This window comes from Hyla sarda, chromosome 7 (genome assembly GCF_029499605.1).
Source record: "Hyla sarda isolate aHylSar1 chromosome 7, aHylSar1.hap1, whole genome shotgun sequence".
Taxonomy (NCBI): Eukaryota; Metazoa; Chordata; class Amphibia; order Anura; family Hylidae; genus Hyla; species Hyla sarda.
Window position 1 is genome coordinate 81,972,855 of NC_079195.1, and position 20,635 is coordinate 81,993,489.

General features: G+C 45.4%; 2 protein-coding genes across 4 annotated transcripts in view; one reads left to right on the forward strand and one right to left on the reverse strand.

Moving 5' to 3' along the window:
• Positions 1 to 545, reverse strand: part of ZNF365 (zinc finger protein 365) — a 77,174-nt gene extending 76,629 nt beyond the window's left edge. The window contains exon 1 of the mRNA XM_056529833.1: positions 304 to 545. The gene's annotated coding sequence lies outside the window, so the exon portion shown is untranslated. The remainder of the gene's footprint in view (positions 1 to 303) is intronic.
• Positions 546 to 8,684: 8,139 nt separating this feature from the next.
• The window catches only part of RTKN2 (rhotekin 2), a 102,939-nt gene continuing 90,988 nt past the window's right edge, over positions 8,685 to 20,635 (forward strand). For 2 of the 3 annotated variants that reach the window (XM_056529877.1, XM_056529875.1), the window contains exons 1-2: positions 9,601 to 9,830; positions 15,739 to 15,938. In XM_056529877.1, the coding sequence (XP_056385852.1) occupies positions 9,720 to 9,830; positions 15,739 to 15,938 (311 nt within the window). In that variant the 5' untranslated portion in view covers positions 9,601 to 9,719. The other variant, XM_056529876.1, reaches the window with a different exon arrangement.

Below are 20,635 nucleotides of genomic sequence, written 5' to 3' on the forward strand. Positions count from 1 at the left end.
AACCCCTTTAATTTTCTTGAAAAAATTCAGGGGTGCCAACATTTACGGCCACGACTGTACATGCTAACATGATGCAATACAATGATGCTGATGCAATCTGCATTCATTCATGTCCGTACTGTAGGGAAAATATGCACAAATATTCTGCCACAATAACAGATAAGCTGTCCCTATATTTATGCTGGCACTTAGATAGTTTAACACATTACAATGTTTGTGACTATGGGCATGTTTACCGTAGGGAAAAATGCACTATGAAATAATATTCAATTGAAAAGAGAAAAGAAAACCAGGGCAACTCACCAAGTACGTAAACTTCAAGCTTCTTTATTAATCCATGAAGGGTATAAACAGTGCAAGACACGGGTGGACAGAACACAGGGGGACGTTCGTTCGGGGCTACGGTGCCGTTTCGCAAGATATGCTTCAACTGGCCCACATCGTCTTCCAGACAGAAACACATTTAAATAACCCTCCCCTCCGTTGCCATAGAAATGAACCAAACAAAAGGTAAGTGCAATTAAAATGTTAAAAACAACTGTGTGATACACCTAAGATTCCGTTTATGTTAATAATGCACTGAGCTCAGTGCGTTCATTAAGACCTAGAGGCCCCATTGCTTCTAAACGAAGAATCCATTTCGTTTCACTTCTTAATAGTATTTCTTTATTTTTTTATATAAATATATATATATTAAATTAATATAAATAAATTTCAAAAACTCCAAAAATAGCCTCAGATTTCTTTCACATATTTGCCTCTTATGACCACATTTTTAATCGCGTCATGGATGAAAATTAGCCCCATTTAATTTGGCTCATCGTCATCTGCCATTTCCAACATGTAGTTTTGAGAAATGAGCTAAAAAATCATGACATGACACTTATGTGAAATATGTGCTAAAAAAAAGTGCTGCACCTCACAAACTCAATAGAGGACATTTATCAATGTTGGAATGTGGTGCAAGGTAGTATAGATTTTACCCCTGTTTGCTTCGTGAATTGTTTGCACAGTTGCTCAAAATTTACCTAAATTGTGCACAGAATACATTTTGTGCAATTATAGAATCCAGTGAGCTGCAGAGATTGGTTTCAGCTTTGTCCTCTGGCATCTGACACTTTTGTACGTGTCCTATTAGGTGGTGTAGGTTTGTGCAAAAAAAATAAAAATAAACTAACTTCTAAATTTAATTTGCAAAAATAATAAATACAGCTCCACTGCAAAAAATGGGGTACAGTTCACCAAACAGTAGACAACTTTGAAAGATGTTTTACTGAAAATTGTGCAAAAAAAATTGCGGAAAATTTTCAGGGACATTTAGAACATTGAAGTGGTGTAAAGCCAATATAAATCTATAAAAGAAAAATGGGGGCTCAATCCAATTATAAAAATCTATTGTGGGTTCTGATCAGTGTACCAAACAACATGCAAGGCATAGAAAGGAAAAAGGGGGAAACACTGTATAAATATCAGCACACCAACACACACAATTATTAGATTAAAATAACAATTTTATTATTACATATACACCAGGCATAAAACTGCACAACAAAGGGGAGGAAAGAAGATTGTTAAAACCAATTAAAATAATGGTCTGTAAGTGTGGGGCCAAGCACTCACCTAGGGAGTGGCCATGAACCCCCTCTCCTAGAAACAGGCACCCGTCCTACTGTATTCAATGGATCGTCACACAATATAAATAAGACTATTGTCTTATTGATTACTGTAATACTTGCAGATGTAATTTTGATAAAACAAGCGTTCCAAAGATGGATGACTGAACCAGGTGTGGAGGGTAAGTAATCTTTGGAACGCTTGTTTTATCAAAATTACATCTGCAAGTATTACAGGTTATGTCAGTGTTACTTGGAGTTATCTCTTGTTGTTCATATATTGCTGATCATTTTTCTGCATAGCCTGTGTACCTATGATATACAATAGTCTTATTTATATTGTGTGACAATCCATTGAATACAGTAGGACGGGTGCCTGTTTCTAGGAGAGGGGGTTCATGGCCCCTCCCTAGGTGAGTGCTTGGGCCCACACTTACAGACCATTATTTTAATTGGTTTTAACAATCTTCTTTCCTCCCTTTTGTTGTGCAGTTTTATGCCTGGTGTATATGTAATAATAAAAATTGTTATTTTAATCTGATAATTGTGTGTTGGTGTGCTGATATTTATTCAGTGTTTCCCCCTTTTTCCTTTCTATGCCAAGCCAATATAAATGTCATCCAATGGGTGCGCATTGCATGCATTTTATTATCATCCATATTTTGGCCCAGCCTAAGGTTTCACAGTTGCCTAGTGCTTGCGATGTGCTGTAATGCCAACTCATCCAATAATGCATCACAAAAACTTCATGTCATGTGAACTAGGCGTTTTTTTTTTGCCACTATGAGGCAATAAAAACGGCCATTCTGCCGCATGGTGTTTTTTTGTTTTTTTTTGTGAAAAAACGCTGCGGCCAGATGTTAGCTGCAAGTCAATAGTTAACTGCAAAATGCCAAATCCACTTGTCATTTTTTTTTAATCCTTTTGGCGTTTTTGGGCTCCTTGGCAGTTTTTAAAAAAACGACCTCTTGTCGAGACTTTGGCATTTTTTTGAGAAAATCCTGGCGTTTTCCTCCCATAGAAGTCTGGCATTTTTGCTGGCGTTTTTGATTCTTTTTTTTTTGGGACTTAAGCGATCCAAAAAAGTGATGGAGATACCTTTTTTATTAAAATTTCGTAGGGTACCATAAAAAATAAAATAAAAAAAAGATACAATAGTGATGCCAAAAAATGAGTTTAACAAAATTTTTATTTTTTGATTTTTAAATTTTAATTAATTTTTAAACAGGGATCAATTTATGTGGGCGGACAGGGCACTACAAATGTAGCAGACAATAATAGAAATGTAGTGTGTGTGTGTGTGTGTGTTTTTCTCTTTTTTTTTTTTTACATTTTTTAGGTTAGTACTACTACTCCCAGCATGGAACAGTGTGTTCCATGATGGGAGTAGTAGTACCTGTACTAATTTCCAGATCATCCCAGGTCCGTTGCGATCCTTCTGTTTAAATGTATAGATGCGGCCGGCCGCTCTTCTATGGTCCCCTGCACTGCCGTATATTTGCACCTATTCATATTTCCCCCAGAGAGCTCTGATTGGCCAGATGGTTCCAGCCAATCACAACTCTATGGGAAATATGAATAGGTGTATATATACGTAGGTGCAGGGGACCATAGAAGAGCGGCAGGAGTGACACTCACTGCGATCTGTCTATTAATGCAGGTACTACAGCTCCCAAGATGGAGCAAAGTGTGCTCCATGTTGGGAGCAGTGGTACCTGCAGTAAGGGACAGATCACAGCGGATGTCACTTCTCCTGACACCCGCTGCGATCCTCCTGAAGTGAATGTCGGGACTCAGCTGTGCTCATGGTTACAGAGTCGGGAGAACAGCTGATGCACAGCAAGAACTTACAGTGAGCCTACAGTATACTCATTGCTGGCTCACTTAACCCCTTGCTGAGCTGAGTGCTATGCACCAGTCCAGCAAGGAAAGAGTTAGCTTACACTGCTGGACAGTGTAGGTTAACCCTTTGGCGGTATACACTATATACAGCTATCTATAGATAGCTGTATATAGTGTATACAGAAGACGAAGTCCACTTACTTCCCTCCAGTCCTTGCTGGGTCCGTGTAGCTCATCACTCTAGTGATGACGTCATTAGGGCGGAGCTACAGGCAGGAGCCAGGCTAGTTAGGGTCTGAGGCTCTGTTCACATTGTCAGTTTTGTATAATGTGAAAAGACCCTTCTGGCAGTGTCTTCCCAAAATAGGGAGACTCCAGCTGTTGTTAAACTCGTTTTTTTTTTCTTCTGCTGGGAGTTGTAGTTTTGCAACAATTGGAGGCTCCCTGTTTGGGAAGACATTGCAATATGGGTGCTCTCCCCAGTGGACAGCGCCAAAAATGTACTAACCAATACTTTGTGTTTTTTTTTTCTTCTCGTTTCAGATCCGTGCATGCAGGGGATTATGGCGGATTCGATGGATTACGGCGGATGAACTGGATTTTTTTTTCCTTTAATAAAATGTTTAACGAGGGCTATGGGGGAGTGTTATTTAAAATAAAAAAATTTCCAATGTGTCGTCTTTTTTTTTATAGAATTTTCAAGCTTAGTAGTGGAAGCTGTCTTATTGACGGAATCCATTACGAAGCCAGGACTTAGCGTTAGCCCCAAAAAACAGCTAGCACTAACCCCCAATTATTACCCCGGTACCCACCGCCACAGGGGTGCCAGGAAGAGCCGGTACCAACAGGTCCGGAGTGTCAAAAATGGCGCTCTTGTGCCTAGGCGGTAACAGGCTGGCGTTATTTAGGCTGGGTAGGACCAGTAACAATGGTCCTCGCCCCCCCCTGGTAATGTCAGGCTGTTGCTGCTTGGTTGGTATCTGGCTGAGAATAAAAAGACGGGGAACCCTATGCGTTTTTTTTAAATAAATAAAAAAACAGCATAGGGTTCCCCATATTTTTATTCTCAGCCAGATACCAACCAAGCAGCAACAGCCTGATGTTACCAAGGTGAGCAAGGACCATTGTTACTGGCCCTCCCCAGCCTAAATAACGCCAGACAGTTACTGTCTAGGCCCAGGAGCGCCATTTTTGATGCTCCGGGCCTGTTGGTACCGGCTCAATAATTGGGGGTTAGCGCTAGCTGGTTTTGGGGCTAACGCTAAGCCCAGGCTTAGTAATGGATTATGTCAATAAGACTGGCTTCCACTACTAAGCCTGAAAATTCAATTTAAAAAAAAAGACAACACATTGGAAAAATGATTTTGCTTTAAAAAACACTCCCCCACAGCCCTTGTTAACCATTTTATTAAATAAAAAAAAATCCAGTTCATCCACCGTAATCCATCGAATCCGCGGATCTGAAAGGAGAAGAAAAAAGAAACACAAAAAAACCAGTTAGAACATTTTTGGCGCTGTCCGCTGGGGAGAGTGCCCATAATGCAATGTCTTCCCAAACAGAGAGCCTACAATTTTTGCAAAACTAAAACGCCCAGCATGCCCAGACAGCCTTTGGTTACCTGGGCATGCTGGGAGTTGTAGTTTAGCAACAGGTGGAGTCTCCCTGTCTGGGAGGACACTGCCAGAAGGGTCTGTTCACATTATACAAAATGGACGATGTGAACAGAGCTTCAGACACTTACTAGCCTGGCTACCGTCTGTAGCTCCGCCCCCTAATTATGTCATCACTAGGGGGCGGAGCTACACAGACCCGGCTGGGACAGTAGCAAGGGAGGCAAGTGGAGGGCTTCTGTGTATTCTGTATACTGCCCAAAGGGGCTATAGGAGCAGGGAGTCCTGTCAGTCTGGTGACAGGATTCCCGGCTCCTGTATAGTATGCATGGGTACACTATGCACCCCTGTATACTACAAAGCCGGGGGAGGTGAGTAGTGATGCTGTACATCACTCCTCATCTCCCTACACTCTGTGGACCGGGCGCTCAGCATCCGATTCACTGACTGGTACCTGAAGACAGTGAGAAAACTGCCACAGGGGACAAAACTCGCTATTTCCACACACCAGGAAAAATGCCAGAAAAAACGCCAGAAAAACTGCCAAAACGAAGAAAAAAGCTGTGGCAGTTTTTCTTGCGTTTTCTTTGATGTTAAAAAAAAAGTGGAAACCTAGCCTGAGAAGAGAAATCACATGTCACTTGTGTTAGAAAAAAAAATCTAATGAGAGATCATACATTCCCATTAACTTACATTTACCACACCTGATCCTAACATGGTGCAGTGGTCATAAAATGTAACACAATACAGTATGTATAAAAATACACAGGCTTCTTGATAAATTTTGTGCAAAAATTCCCCCCCTTTACCTTTGGGATGAGTTTGTATAAACTGCACCTGGTCAGAGGTGGAGTACAGATACACCTAAATTTGCGACTTTTTAACGGCTTAAAGACACAGGACATACCTAATAAGACTGAATACTACTAGATCATCGTATAGCACTGAAAAGTACTAGCAGTCAGATGATTCCTATTAATAGTCCTTTAGGGTATGCTCACATTGAGAAATTTTAGTGGAATTCTGCGAGCGGAGATTCCATCTGGCAAGTTTTCAGCGGTAGGACTGCGCGGCCCTGCACCATCATCATTGAGGGCAATGTAGTGCTCGCGGAATTCTGCAAAAAGAATGAACAAGAGGCAGGGCAGAGGGAGGGGATGAATATTCATAAGCCGGGCGGTGCTGCGGGCGAGATCACAGATGGAGGCATGTAACCCCACCCTTGCCAGTTAGGAGATCATTTGCATATCAGGAATAATAAAAATGGTAGGCAGCATATTGACAGGGACCCCCGCACTACCAGCCAGTACCTCTGGTTTGTGCAAGGGGAGTTTAGTGAAAGTTTCCCTTATGGTCTATTCACACGTACAGTATTCTGTGCAGATTTTATGGTCAGGATTTTCTGCTGCAGATTTCAATGAATTTCCACTGAATCACTGAACACAGCTTGAAATCCTGCGCATCAAATCTAAGAGCCGAGGAACGTGCTCACGAATCACCCAAGAAAAAGTGCAAAAGTGTTGCACTAAAAAAAAAAAACTAAAAAAACATGTGCACAAAGGATGCGGTCTATCACAACCCCTTCTCCTACAGGAGAGAGGCCCCAACAAACCTACCCTTCACCTCCGGGCCAAAAGGTGCCTGCGAGGTTCCAGGTTTCATGTCCCTTTTCCCTGAAGCTACTAAGGGACCACAAATTCTCCCAGCATCCCCAAAGGTATCTGCCCGCAGAGCTGATAACGGTTGGTACCCTGCCCATGCAGGAGTACCCGGGGGTTTTGCAGGGAGGTGCGGAACCTAATGGCCACACACACCTCCCCTAGACCACTAGGCGGGAAACCCAGAAGGGCTACCGCATCCTGACACACAAAAAGTGACACAGTGAAATAGAAATAAGAAAGATGCCGGGAATCAAGAGGCAAGTGCCACAAGGTGAAGAGTTCATGGTGCCAGTGCTTCCACATCTGCGCAGAATACTGTACTGTACGTGTGAATAGACCCTTATATGATTAACCTCTTAAGGACGTAGGACGTACCTGTACGCCCTACACCCGGTGTTTAAAACGGGGTCACACCGGGTCGGTCCCGGCTGCTATTCATAGCCAGGACCGTGGGCGAACAGCTATTAACCCTTCAGATGTGGCGATCAAAGTTGACCGCCGCGTCTAAAAGTGAAAGTAAACGCTTCCCGGCAGCTCAGTCGGGTTGATTTTATCGCGATGTTCCGATCAGCTAGGACACAAGCGGAGGTCTCCTTACCTGTCTCCGCCGTGTCCGATCGGGGTTTGATTGCTCCAAGCCTGACCTACAGGCTTGAGCAATTGAGCCCCTATCTCGCTGATCCATGCAAAGCTATGGCTTTGCAGGGATCAGCATAAGAGATCAGTGTGTGCAGTGTTATAGGTCCCTATGGGAGCTATAACACTGCAAAAAAAAAAGTGGAAAAAAAAAAGGTAACAAAGCTCATTTAACCCCTTCCCTAATAAAAGTTTGAATCACCCTTTTCCCATAAAAAAAACTGTGTAAATAAAAATAAACATATAATGGTATCACCACGTGTGGAAATGTCCGAACTATAAAAATATATTGTTAATTAAACCGCACGGTCAATGGCGTACGCGCAAAAAACATTCAAAAGTCCAAAATAGCGTATTTTTGGTCACTTTTTATATCATGAAAAAAAGAATAAAAAGCGATCAAAAAGTCCGATCAATACAAAAATGGTACCGATAAAAACTTCAGAACACAGCGCAAAAAATGAGCCCTCATACCGACCCGTACGCAGAAAAATAAAAAAAAGTTATAGGGGTTAGAAGATGAGAATTTTTAACATATAAATTTTCCTGCATGTAGTTATGATTTTTTTCCCGAAGTACGACAATATTAGGGATCGACCGATATCGTTTTTTTTAGGGCTGATACCGATAATCGGTGGAGGTTAGGGCCGATAGCCGATAACTTATACCGATATTCCGGTATAAGTTATCGGCTATTTAGCCCCCCTCGACACCGCTGCAGAGCATTGATTTAAAGCGGGTGCTTTAAATCAATGCACTGCGGTGGCTTTTGCGGTGCCATCGGCCGCCGCCACCACCACCACCCGCTTCTCTCCCCCTACCTGTCAGGGTGGTCCGGGCCATCCATCCTCCCTTCCTGTAGTGTCCGGCGGCATTCCGGGTGGAGGGTGAACCGGTCCGGGTTGTCCTTCTCCGGGGGTCCTCTTCTCCACTCCGGGCAGGCTCTGGCCTAGTACGCTGCATAGACGCCACTGCGCAGTGACGCCCGTGCGCGGCGACGCACCTGACGTCACGGCGTCTATGCAGCGTATTAGGCCGGAGCCTGCCCGGAGTGGAGAAGAGGACCCCCGGAGAAGAAGGACAGCCCGGACCGGTTCACTCTCCACCCGGAATGCCGCCGGACACTACAGGATGGATGGCCCGGACCACCCCCATTACGGGTAACTTAAATTTTTTTTTTATTGACTCGGAGGGTGGTGGAGGGGCCCGACCGGTATAGCGGTATGGGCAAAAATCCATACCGGTATACCGCCCCGCACTACGGGGGGCGGTCGCGGTGTGGGGCGGCGGATCGGGGGGGCGGTCACGGTGCGGTGGGTCATTATCGGCTTATCGGCAAGGTAATTGCCGATACCGGTAATGCCCAAAATCGTGATTATCGGCCGATAATATCGGCCATACCGATAATCGGTCGATCCCTAGACAATATCCAACCTATATAAGTAGGGTATCATTTTAACCGTATGGACCTACAGAATAATGATAAGGTGTCCTTTTTACCGAAAAATGCACTGCGTAGAAATGGAAGCCCCCAAAACTTACAAAATGAAATGTTTTCTTCAATTTTGTCGCACAATGAATTTTTTTCCGTTTTGCCGTAGATTTTGGGGTAAAAAGACTAATGTCACTGCAAAGTAGAATTGGTGGTGCAAGTAATAAGCCATCATATGGAATTTTATGTGCAAAATTGAAAGAGTTATGATTTTTAGAAGGTGAGGAGAAAAAAATTAAAATGCAAAAACGGAAAAACCCTGCGTCCTTAAGGGGTTAAACAAGTCCTTATAGGTGGAAAAATTTATGGCGAGGAGGAAAAACCAAAACACAAAAAAAAAAAATAAAAAAAAATAAAAGGCAAATAATAAGTCAGTAAACCATGCTAGCTAGAAATCACTACTCCATGAGGTGAATAACACAATGGCTATATACACAACATTTACCACTGTTTACACCCCAGATATACAAATACAGCCTGATAAATTCCCTCCCACCAAGCGCTGTGTCTGAATAATACCCAAACACAGAAGGAATAACCCGACACCTGCTCCATGCTGCCTTTATCTCTTCTATCTATTCCAGAGGGCGATACCATCTACAAAGGCAGGGGGAGCCTTAAGTCCAGATATAACACAGAATGCTTTTAAATAGTCCAATCTCTACTGTTAAATCTTCTCTCCGATCCAGTCCCTTATTATAATACACAGTGCCCAGAGGGGGAGAAGGTAGGTACGGGCCAAACCCTATGAGGCACCCCCGTCCGGATCAGCCGGATCCAAGGGGGGGCGGTGGAACGCTCGGGGCGTGACGTCAGCGCTTACAGTCCTGCAGAACGTCTGCGCGAGTCAGCGCGAAATTCAAAATGTTTCACCGGGGTGATCGGTACCGGGCCACCGTGTCCAAGTGCTCGGCGCTGGGGATGGAGATTAAACGGAAGAAGATCCGGGAGAGCGTCCTCTTCCCTTCCCCGGAGGTGAGCTGTGATTGAGATCTGTACGGCACCGTACTGGGAGTGTCCGTCTGTGTTGTGTGCAGCTCTGGACGCGAAGGGGTTAATGGCCCATTGTATGCCCAGCTCCCTTTGTTTACTTGGACAGATCCTTGCTGTATTACAAGGCAATCACTGATTAGGGTGCCTCCAGCTGTTGCAAAACTACAACTCCCAGCATGCCCGGACAGCCTTCGGCTGTCCGGGCATGCTGGGAGTTGTAGTTTTGCAACTGCTGGAGGCACTCTGATTGGGAAACACTACTCTATGGTGACAAAGTGAACCTCATTTACTGCAATGTCCACCTCTTTTTGTCCCTCCCTGATATAAAAGTGACAGATCTTGTAAATTCTGCTATTTACTGGGGTCCTCTATGGGTGACGGAGTTCCACTGGTATAATCTATTGGGACACCTATCAGACATCAGGAACACCTATCAGAGTTTTGCAACATCTGGAGGGCCACCAGTTTGAGACCCCTGGCTTAAAGGGTTCAGTGAGGGATCAAAACACGGCCCTGTTCACATGTGGAGGAGGTTTGTTACAGTTTGTCACCTCAGTAGTAAGGTAGGGTGTGTCAAAGGGCAGAGCCATTGGGGGGGGGGGTCAAGGGGCAGCAAAATTTCTTTTGCCTAGGGTGTTAAAAATTCTTGCACTAGCCCTGAAGATTGAACATTAAACCAAGACGAAATATGAGCAACCTGTACAGGCATAGACTGCCACCCCCATAGTGCTCCCAACCTCCGCACACTGCCAGCAAGCACTACGGGCATCACTCTCTCCCTGCAACAGTCTGTCACACTGAACCAGCTTGTCCGAACAGCTACTGCTCCCCTGCACGTGCCACTTACTGCTCAGGTCAGTACTGCCAGGCTGTCTGAAGGGAATCTGTCACATGCAGTAACCTGCGGGTGACGCGGATTCCAACTCTGTTTATCTTTTCCCCGAGTTATGCCCCAAAAATTCAAATATGCAAATGAAGTACATTGGCGCATTGGGCTGTTCCCTGTCAATTGGTGAACTCTTCTTCCCGCCTGGGTCCTATTACATGATCATTACAGGTCCTTCAGCAACATTCTCTTCTATCCTGCACTACTGATATCTGTCTCCCCACATGTATTGCAGGTAACAGGTCCAGGTCAGACAGTCATTCAAGGAGCAGAGATCTCCACACATCAGCAACTGCCTGACCAGGACCTGCTCTTTAGGGTGTAGGACCTGTGATGATGTCATAATCATGTGACCAGTACATGGGGAGCAGTGCAGGATAGAAAAAAAATATGGCTCAGGACGTGTTATGATGATGATGTGATAGGCGTTTTTTTATTTTATTTTTTATTTTATTTTTTTAGGGTACAACTCGGGAACGGGATCACATAGGAAAAAAGCGAAACAGTGTTGGAATCAGCATCACCCGCATTATTAGCCTATACCCACGGGATAGTGTGGATGGCAGATTTCTTTTACACCCATACAGTGCTGAGGCTGCAGGCTACAATGGTGTGGTGTAGCAGATAAGTTGTTCCAGTACTGCTGGCTGTTCCAAGTTTGAATTCCCCTCTAAGTGCCAATTCCATCTTATCTCTGCTCCAGTATCATACACCAGAAAAGGCACAGATTTAAAGGGGTACTTGGGTGGAATCAACTGGTACAAGAAAGTTAAACAGATTTGTAAGCTACTTCTATTTGAAAATATTAACCCTTCCAGCACTTATCAGCTGCTGTATACTAGGGATCGACCGATTATCGGTATGGCCGATATTATCGGCCGATAATCACGATTTTGGGCATTATCGGTATCGGCAATTACCTTGCCGATAATGCCCCCACCGCACCGCGATCGCCATCCCCCCCCCCCCCCGACTCACCGCACCGCCCCACCGCACTGCGTTGCACCCCCCACCGTAGTGCTGGGCGGTATACCGGTATGAACCCGGATACCGTTTTTTTTTTTTTCTCCCACGGTATGGATTTTTTCCCATACCGCTATACCGGTCGGGCCCCTCCCCCACCCTCCGAGTCAATAAAAAAAATTTAACTTACCCGTAATGGGGGTGGTCCGGGCCATCCATCCTTCGTGTAGTGTCCGGCGGCATTCCGGGTGGAGGGTGAACCGGTCCGGGCTGTCCTTCTCCGGGGTCCTCTTCTCCACTCCGGGCAGGCTCCGGCCTAGTAGACTGCATAGATGCCGTGACGTCAGGTGCGTCGCTGCGCAGCGGCGTCTATGCTGCGTTACTAGGCCGGAGCCTGCCCGGAGTGGAGAAGAGGACCCCAGAGAAGAAGTACAGCCCGGACCGGTTAACCCTCCACCCGGAATGCCTCCGGACACTACACGAAGGATGGATGGCCCGGACCACCCTGACAGGTAGGGGGAGAGAAGCGGGTGGTGGCGGCCTTTGGCACCGCAAAAGCCACTGCAGTGCATTGATTTAAAGCGCCCACTTTAAATCAATGATCTGCAGCGGTGTCGCGGGGGGATAAATAGCCGATAACTTATACCGGAATATCGGTATAAGTTATCGGCTATCGGCCCTAACCTTCACCGATTATTGGTATCGGCCCTAAAAAAAAGATATCGGTCGATCCCTAATGTATACTACAGAGAAAGTTTTATTTATTTTAATTTTTTTAATTTCTTTTCTGTCTGACCACAGTGTTCTCTGCGGACACCTCTATCCACGTTAGGAACTGTCCAGAGCAGGAGCAAATCCCTGTAGCAAATGTATCCTGCTCTGGACAGTTCCTGACATGGACAGAGGTGTTAGCAGAGAACACTGTGGTCAGACTAAAAAGAAAAGAATTTTCTCTGTAGTATACAGCAGCTGATAAGTACTGGAAGGATTAAGATTTTCAGATAGAAGTAATTTACAAATCTGTTTAACTTTCTGGCACCAGTTGGTTTTTTCTGCCGTACCCCTTTTTCTGGGTACCCCATCTTAAGAGGAATTTGATGAGGACATTTTCTCCCATAATACTGAAGTGTGAACGAGCCCTATGAGGGTCTAGTCTAGAACATACAGGAGAACCTGTCTCCTAGAACCCCACAGTTACAAACTCTGTAATATAAATCATCCACATGTGGCCAATAAAGCTGTTCTTTATGTTCCGCAGTGGACACCAATGTCTGTAAACTACTTAGTCCTAGGATGTATCCTGTGGAAACATATCTGTAATTCCTATATTGGTCTGCTTTATAGAAGTTGTTGTAGCTTGGGGGTGTAGGGTATATGGGGTGTAGCTGTGCAGTAACTAAAGGGTGCTGGTTAAACATCTGTCGTGATGCCAGGGTGAGGGCTCCTCTGTATATGCTTGTCCTATCACCACCCGTCCCAAGAGCGATAGGGAGGTTTAATAAATGATTATCCACAACCGTAGGGTTTTCAGAAAACTGTCGGAACTTTTACTGCAGGTTTTATGCAACATCAAACAGGAACAGTCTTTGTACAATCAGAGTCTATGATGATCCTGAAAGTTGGTTGGGACCTTGTGAGTTTTAAGCTCAGGAGATTTATATGCGCTGTTCTGCTGGATTTAGGGGATCGAGTTTAGGTCCAGCAGTCACGCTAGCTTTAGCTAGTTTTAACTCACGGTTTAGTATTATCAGGCTTCGGCCTGGTCTTGTCTTTGTAAGTTGCACGGATCCACTCTCTCTGCTAGTCCGGAACCAAAGAGATAACGATGCTTGCTTTGCAGCTCAGGAGCAAGAGAGCGAGGATTGGCTGGCAGCTCCCTTATATGGGCAGGGGCTGGCCTTGAGCTCATTGGTCCATACCATCTGTCATTCACTTTACAAGGAATTATGGTCTAGACATGTGACCACACACGTGACCTAGGAAAGTCCTTCAACATACTAATAGAATTAACACTAATCACATGACCGAAGGTCCTGTGACACTACATCTAACACTAGATATATAATTACATATACATGTAAACATCATAAAATTAAAGAAGGAAGAGGCGACTAGGGGCTATTCCACCAGGAGGACCCCACTGGAATGTAGTAACTTTGACTTTGGGGACCACCATACAAGGTACGGTATACCATACGGTACCGGGACACCACAAAGTATTAACTGTACTATTTGTAGAAGTATTATTGTGTGCGGACACAAGCAGAGATCACTTGCACTATTGGGGTAAACACACACTATTTACACCATGGATAATCTGCAGCTGATTACAGTACCAGCAGAGGAGGTGGGGTTCTTCAAATCTCCTCTTCAAACTGCAGAAATTTTCCAGACTGAAATTGACCTGTGGATTTCTGCAGCTTGTCATCTGATCGCGGGGACGTGACTCTCCTGTTAGAATAGAGCGGTGGGTTGTACATGCGTGCTGCTCCATTTTTTTTCTCTATGGAGCCGCAGAGACAACTCGGGTAGCTGCGGCGGAAAATGGGTGAAGTGGCTGCATGTACAACCCTCTGCTTTATTCTAACAGGAGACTCGGGTCCCTGTTCATGAGATTGCAGGAGGCCCCCGGTGGTCAGCCACCCACGAGCAGATAGTTTTTCAGTTTTCTCCCATCCTATGGATAGAGGAAACCTTTGCTAAAAGGGAAAACCCCAGTGTCCAATGTGTTTATAGGGAATACAATCTGTCATTAGTCTACATACATATCATTGACATGGTTCATGTCATAAGATCTGGTCCAGAATACGCGCAAACATAGACCACACCCCCTATTTAAGATTGGCGAGCATGGTGTTAAATTGAAGTGTAATCCAAAATGTGGTGTAAAGAGTGTGTGCCATTTTTCAACCAAGCATTGCACAAAATGCACCAAATAAAACAGAGCTAAATTCTTTGATTATCACTCTCTGTGTATTCAAGCAGTATTCTGCATGCCAGTACGTTCAGCTATCCTTTGGGTTCAGTGTCCCGTGAATACAAGTCTTCTTAATACAACGTGAAGACAGAAATAAGGGACGTCACTCGCCAGGATGCTGTACGAAAACTAGGGATCCACCGATTATCGGTTTGGACGTTATCGGTATCGGCAATTACCTTGCTTATAATGCACCGCCCCCCCAACGCACCGGCCAGAGGCGGCCGATGCCCCATTGCCTCCCCATCCCCGGTTTTATAATTACCTTTTCCCGGGGCCCGCGCTACTTCTGGCTCCTGCGGCGTCCTGCGTTATGCTGTGCGCTGCGCAATGACGAGGGACGTCCTCAACACGACGTCACCGTCAGTGCGCACAGTGACAGCTCAGGACGCCGCCGGAGCCAGAAGTAGCGCGGGCCCCGGGAAAAGGTCATTATAAAAACGGGGATGGGGGAGGCAATGGGGCAGCGGCGGTGGTGGTTGGACTAAGGACCGGCAGGGGGAGAGAAGAGGGCGGCGACCTCTGGCCAGATGATAGGGGGGGGGGGAGAGAAGCGGGTGTCGGCGGCGGTCTCTGGCCCCACAAAAGCCGCTGCAGTTCATTGATTTAAAGCGCCCGCTATCGGCCTGAAAGGCCACAGATTATCGATATCGGTCTATCCCTAATGAAAACTTCTTTATTTTCAACGGTGCATGAACAGGGGTGCGCTCGGACTGTCTTTCAGGGACGCAGCTGAACAGACGTGAGCTGGGTTACAGCTGTTGCGCGTGCGCCGCATGCACAACAGCTGTAACCCAGCTCACGGCTGATCAGCTGCGTCCCTGAAAGACCGTCCGAGCGCACCCCTGTTCATGCACCGTTGAAAATAAAGACGTTTTCGTACAGAATCCCAGTGAGTGACGGCCCTTATTTCTATCTTCACGTTCTATTGATAGCAGGCTCTGCTTCTGGGACAGACACCTGCAATGCAACAGGACTGACGGTCACTACACTGCTCCGCTAGAAGAGCGCAGTCTTTTTTAAAAATTTTTTTGTAATTTGCGTTTACTCTTTTTCATTTTTAGGACAGCTGTATCCAAGAAAAGCTCGGCTTTGAAATGCGTATGCGTGAGGGCATATGTAAGCTGCTGTCCGTCAGCACTCAGAAGGATCAAATACTAAATGCTGTGAAAAATCTTATGACCTGCAGTGCCCGGATCCAGGTTTATACTTCACAGCTTCATTCTCCACAGGAAGCAAGTAATACTGTGAACTCAGGCAGGAGGTAGGTTCATGGAAAGATAGCCGCCACACTGAGAGGCTGCTTGATAAAAAATAGCCGTAAATTCTCCCAACACTGTTCAGCTGCTCCATTTGACCTTTGCCATAGAACAAAGTTCATTTCTAAGAGATACTGTATGACTTTACTCCTATGTATTGCACCTTCTAAATGTATGCTACTCCTTACAACTGTGCCCCATGTATGTGTTTTTGCCTTTGCCTTGCTCCTTTGGAAACAAAAAAAAACACTATTTCATAAAATGGGGTCCTCCAGTAACCTTTTATACATTAGTAGTAAAAATGTAAATTTGCTTTATCATAAAAAGCTATTATTTAAAGCAGGTTTTTATTTTCTTTTAGTTTTTTTTTTGTTCTGTAATTTTTAGTGATCTGCTTTGCTGTGTAGACTGGGGCAGAATGTGTAGAGCCATCTCAGTTTCATTGTAGAGGGAAGGGAATTACATCGCTATTGTGCAGCTGACTGAAATAAGTCTTGGGGCTCATTCACACTACAGAACTACCTGACTCTAGGACCACTCGGAAATGTGCCATCTGCCGTGGACAAATTCTGTAGTGTGAATGGTGCAGCAAAATTCTATTGAAAACAATGGGAGGCTCCTGCACTATATTTTCTTCAGCTAAATTTTGCTCAGAAAATAGTGTGAATGAGTCCTAAGAATTGCAGTAAACCGAAAGTAAAAATTTCCCTTAGTGGACAGTTTTTAATTCTCATAGGACTTAATGTATTTGCACACTCCCAATAGCGGAAGCGGACACATCCAATAGGGGACAAAACACATCCAATAGGGGACAAAACACACCCAATAGGGGACAAAACACACCCAATAGGGTGCAAAACACTCCCAATAGAGGGCAGAACACTCCCAATAGGGGACAACCCACTAAGGGGCCCAGGCCCGTGCTGAACCCCCTTTATTTTCCCACCTGTGCTATTTTATTTCTCCAAATTATCATCCCCTCTTTACCACCCTCTGTGCCACCTCATTCCCTCTGTGCCAAATCATCCCCCCACCCTCACCCCTTATGCCACATCACTTTTTCCCTTCCCTTTTCCCCCTGGTGTTCTTCTTACCTGACAAGCAGGCTCAGGTGCACGGGCTCTCAACGGGTTTGAGGTTCTCCTGACTTTTTCTGCACTGCACTCTCTGAGAGGCTTTGAGCAGCGGTGGCTGCGTGCGCTGATGAGTGACTTTAGGAGCTTCACTCATCAGCGCATTCAGCCACCGCTGCTGCTATCAGTAAGTGCAGTGCAGAGGACATCAGGAGAACATCAAACCAGCTGAGAGCCCCCGCACCTGAGCCTGCTGGCAAGGTAAGAAGAACAGGGGGAGGAGGGAAGGGGAAAAGTCATGTGGCACAAGTGGTGAGGGAGGATGATTTGACACTGGGGGTATGGCACAGGAGTTGGTAAAGAGGGGGATGATGTGTGGTGAGCCACTGGTGTATGGCGGGACCAAGGGTGTAGCTGTGTGAGTGGTGGGATCAGATGGTATTAATCCTGGGGGCAAGATGCTGTTAACCCCTGGTGCTCAAGACGCCAGGATGTGGTTGTATGGTGTAGGGCACCGCCGACAACCAACCCAAAACGGCATATATTAAATGAGAGTACAAAGCCGGTTTTGATGCAACTGGAAATTTACTGAAGACAGTATAACGGTTCTTACAGATAGCCAACTTCCACAGAGGTGACCGGGACACAGGGAACCTCTCAGGCTTGCTTGGACTTGTAGTGGTAATAACGATGATGCAGGCCACTGTGCTAGTTATGACTTTGGTCGGGACAGTAGAGACTTGACTTGTAGACATAGAAGACTTACAGATTAGATATGGCTGCAGACTTGCAGGCTTTGGCCTAGCTGGACTGGACTGAACCTTGTGCAGGACTTGTGCTTACTTTAACCCCTTGGGGACGGAGGGTTTTCCGTTTTTGCACTTTCGTTTTTTCCTCCTTACCTTTTAAAAATCATAACCCTCTCAATTTTGCACCTAAAAATCCATATGATGGCTTTTTTTTTTATTTTATTTTTTTGCGCCACCAATTCTTTGTAATGATATCAGTCATTTTACCCAAAAATCTGGCGAAACGGAAAAAAAAATCATTGTGACAAAATTGAAGATAAAACGCCATTTTGTAAACTTTGGGGGCTTCCGTTTCTATGCAGCTAATTTTTTGGTAAAAATGACACCCTCTCTTTATTCTCTAGGTCCATACAATTAAAATTATATCCTACTTATATAGGTTTGATTTTTGTCTTACTTCTGGAAAAAATCATAACTACATGCAGGAAAATGTATACGTTTAAAATTGTCATCTTCTGACCCCTAGAACTTTATTTTTTTTATTTTTCCGCGTACGGAGCGGTATGAGGGCTCATTTTTTGCACTGTGATCTGAAGTTTTTAGTGGTACCATTTTTATATTGATCGGACTTTTTGATCACATTTTATTCATTTGTTTCATGATATAAAAAGTGACCAAAAATACGATATTTTGGACTTTGGAATTTTTTTGCGCTTACGCCATTGACTTTGCGGTTTAATTATCTATATATTTTTATAATTTGGACGCGCCGTTATCACGTTTTATTTACACAGTTTTTTTGTTTTTTTTTTAAGGGAGATGATTCAAACTTTTATTAGGGAAGGGGATTAATGATCTTTACTAACTTTTTTTTTTTTTTTTTTTTTTTTGCATTGTTATAGCTCCCATAGGGGGCTATAACAATGCACACACTGATCTTTTACATTGATCAATGGTTTCTCATAGGAAACCATTGATCAATGATTCTGCCGCTTAACTACTCATGCCTGGATCTCGGCGATTGGACAGCGAGGAGGAAGGTAGGGGACCCTCCTCTGGTCCTACAGCTGTTCGGGATGCTGCAATTTCGCCGCAGCGATCCCAAACAGCCCCCTGAGCTAACCGGCATTCGTTTACTTCCACTTTAGATGCGGCGTTCAACTCTAAAGGGTCAATAGCACATGGCACCGTGATCAGTTATGCGCGCTATTAGCCACGGGTCCCGGCCTTTGTTAGAGGCTGGTCCCGACATGCTATGACGCGGGGCCACGCCGTGGCCTCGCATTATAGAAAGGGAGTGGTCGAAGGTACGCCCTCCTTCCCCAACAGGTTAAGGTCCAGGAATCGGGAGCAGGAACCAAGAGAGCTAATGTGGAGACTACAGCCCCTTATATATCAGGGGGCTGGACTAAAGACCATTGGTAGCTGGTTGCCTGTGCCTCTGGAACTCTGGGTATCAGGTGATCACGTAACCTTAGGAAGGTCCTATACAGTGTAAACATCCTAACAACCTTTATATTTAGTTTATATTCACTGTACAATCTATATATATATACCGTATTTATCGGGGTATACCACGCACCGGCCTATAACACGCACCCTCATTTTACCAAGGATATTTGGGTAAAAAAAGTTTTTTACCCAAATATCCATGATAAAATGAGGGTACGTGTGTGCGCGTGTATACCCCGATATACCCCCAGGAAAGGCAGGGGGAGAGAGGCCGTCGCTGCCCGCTTCTCTCCCCCTACCTTTCCTGGGGTCTAGAGCGCTGCTGTCGGCCCTTTTCACCCCCTGGTTATCGGCGCCGCTGCCCGTTCTGTCCCCCTGACTATCGGTGCCGGCGCTGATAGCCAGGGGGAGAGAAGCGGCGCCGACAGCCAGGGGGAGAGAAGGGGCACCCATTGCCGGCGCCGCTGCCCCGTTGCCTCCCCCCATCCCCGGTGGTATAATTACCTGAGTCGGGTCCGCGCTGCTCCAGGCCTCTGTCGTGCGTCCCCAGCGTTGTTGCTATGCACGGCGCGGCGCTCTGACGTCATGCGCCGCACCGTTCAGCGCATAGCAATGACGCCGGGGACGCACGACGGAGGCCTGGAGCAGCGCGGACCCGACTCAGGTAATTATGCCACCGGGGATGGGGGGAGGCTACGGGGCAGCGGCGCCGGCAATGGGTGCCGCTGACTCTTCTCTCCCCCTGGCTGTCGGCGCCGCTTCTCTCTCCCTGGCTATCGGCGCCGATAGTCAGGGGGACAGAACGGGCAGCGGCGCCGATAACCAGGGGGTGAAAAGGGCCGGCAGCAGGGCATCTAGACCCCAGGAAAGGCAGGGGGAGAGAAGCGGGCAGCGACGGCCTCTCTCCCCCTGCCTTTCCTGGGGCGGTATCGGTGTATAACACGCACACAGACTTTAGGCTAAAAATTTTAGCCTAAAAAGTGCGTGTTATACGCCGATAAATACGGTATATCTATCTATCATCTTATCTATCATCTTATCTATCATCTTATCTATCATCTTATCTATCATCTTATCTATCATCTTATCTATCATCTTATCTATCATCTTATCTATCATCTTATCTATCATCTTATCTATCATCTTATCTATCATCTTATCTATCATCTTATCTATCATCTTATCTATCATCTTATCTATCTATCTATTCTATCTCTCAACGTGTGTGTGTATGTATGTATGTGTGTATGTTCCACAAAAACTTTCAAACCGCTAAAGATATTAAAATGAAACTTGGCACACATGTTACTTATATGTCATCAACAAACATAGGATAGGTGATTTAACCCTTACTCACCCCCATTTGCCAGGGGCGGGGCTTATGTTTAAAGTCCCATGCAAGTCAATGGGAAATATGTTACTGCATAA